This window comes from Cyprinodon variegatus, unplaced genomic scaffold (assembly GCF_000732505.1).
Source record: "Cyprinodon variegatus isolate N-32 unplaced genomic scaffold, C_variegatus-1.0 Scaffold65, whole genome shotgun sequence".
Taxonomy (NCBI): domain Eukaryota; kingdom Metazoa; phylum Chordata; class Actinopteri; order Cyprinodontiformes; family Cyprinodontidae; genus Cyprinodon; species Cyprinodon variegatus.
In genome coordinates this window covers 1,252,170-1,253,333 of record NW_015150518.1, presented here as the reverse complement: position 1 = coordinate 1,253,333, position 1,164 = coordinate 1,252,170, and the positions used below count along the sequence as shown (strand labels likewise).

Here is a 1,164-nt window from a genome sequence, read left to right as displayed (position 1 = left end):
TCATTTAATTATTTTTATCTGTATTTATTTTTAAATGTGGTGAAGCTGCTCCTCTACAGTACAGTTTTTTATTGTTTATCTTTAAACATATTATTCTTATACATTGTTCTAAGCTCCTTTCTGCTGCTGTAACACCAGAATTTCCCCATTCTGGTACAATAAAGGGATTTTCTATTCTGTTCTATTCTTTATTCCACATTACAGCCTTATTTCCGTGACCTTTGACCCAGCCTGCCCCCTCCAGCTCTTCACATTTTGTTGTCTGTTTATTATTGCAGTTGTTGAGGCCGGAGGAGGTGGAGATGTTGGTGTGTGGGAGTCCGGAGCTGGATATGAGCGCTCTGCAGAAAGCTGCTCAGTATGAAGGCTACGGCAAGATGGACGCCACTGTGAGGTGAGGCCTTCAGCAAAGGGCATCATTACCGATCAGAAACCGTGCTTTACCTTTTTAAAGGTGTAACCTGATGGTTTTACTGTCAAACTGAATTCATTTGTGTGTTTTAGATAGAAATAAACTTCCTCTGTGTTGTTTGTTGGGTTGCGGTGCGATGGATGGAAGAAATGTGGGAAAATCAAAGTCCTGTAGCTGCACATTCTGGCCTGCAGTTTATTTTTATTTCTAGCTGTCAGATAGTAAAACAAGCCGATACCCGTCAGCTGGAGATAATGCAAGTCAGAGCGCTGCTGAAAGCTAAGCATGAACAGCTGGTGGAGTCGTTACACAACACCAGCGCTGGCTGGCTGGCTGTCCTCCATGTTTCCCAGCAGAGCATTGATCTGCTGAGTCAGCACTTTCAGAACCAGCTCCTCTCCAGGTCAACTGGTACCAACTGAAAGGTGTTCTGAGCAGAACCTGATCAGCTGCTGTGGAGGGTTGGTGGTTTTCTGTGGTCTTCACCATCTTTGTTTTCCAGGTGTTTCTGGGATGTGGTGCTGAGCTTCCCTCTGGAGCTTCAGAAGAAGCTGCTGCACTTCGCCACCGGGAGCGACCGGGTTCCTGTGGGAGGGATGGCCGACCTGAACTTCAAGATCTCCAAGATCGACGTTCCAGCGGACTGGTAGGTTCAACACACTGGACCAGAACCATCCATCCGTCTGTCTGTTTATCCATCCATCCATCCATCCATCCACCATCCATCCATCCATCCATCCATCCATCCATCC

General features: G+C 46.4%; 1 protein-coding gene across 1 annotated transcript in view; it reads left to right on the top strand.

The window, feature by feature from the left end:
- Window positions 1-1,164, top strand: part of hectd2 (HECT domain containing E3 ubiquitin protein ligase 2) — a 58,365-nt gene that overhangs the window by 51,636 nt on the left and 5,565 nt on the right. Inside the window, exons 18-19 of the mRNA XM_015371808.1 lie at window positions 279-394; window positions 915-1,058. Coding sequence (XP_015227294.1) covers window positions 279-394; window positions 915-1,058 — 260 coding nt within the window. The remainder of the gene's footprint in view (window positions 1-278; window positions 395-914; window positions 1,059-1,164) is intronic.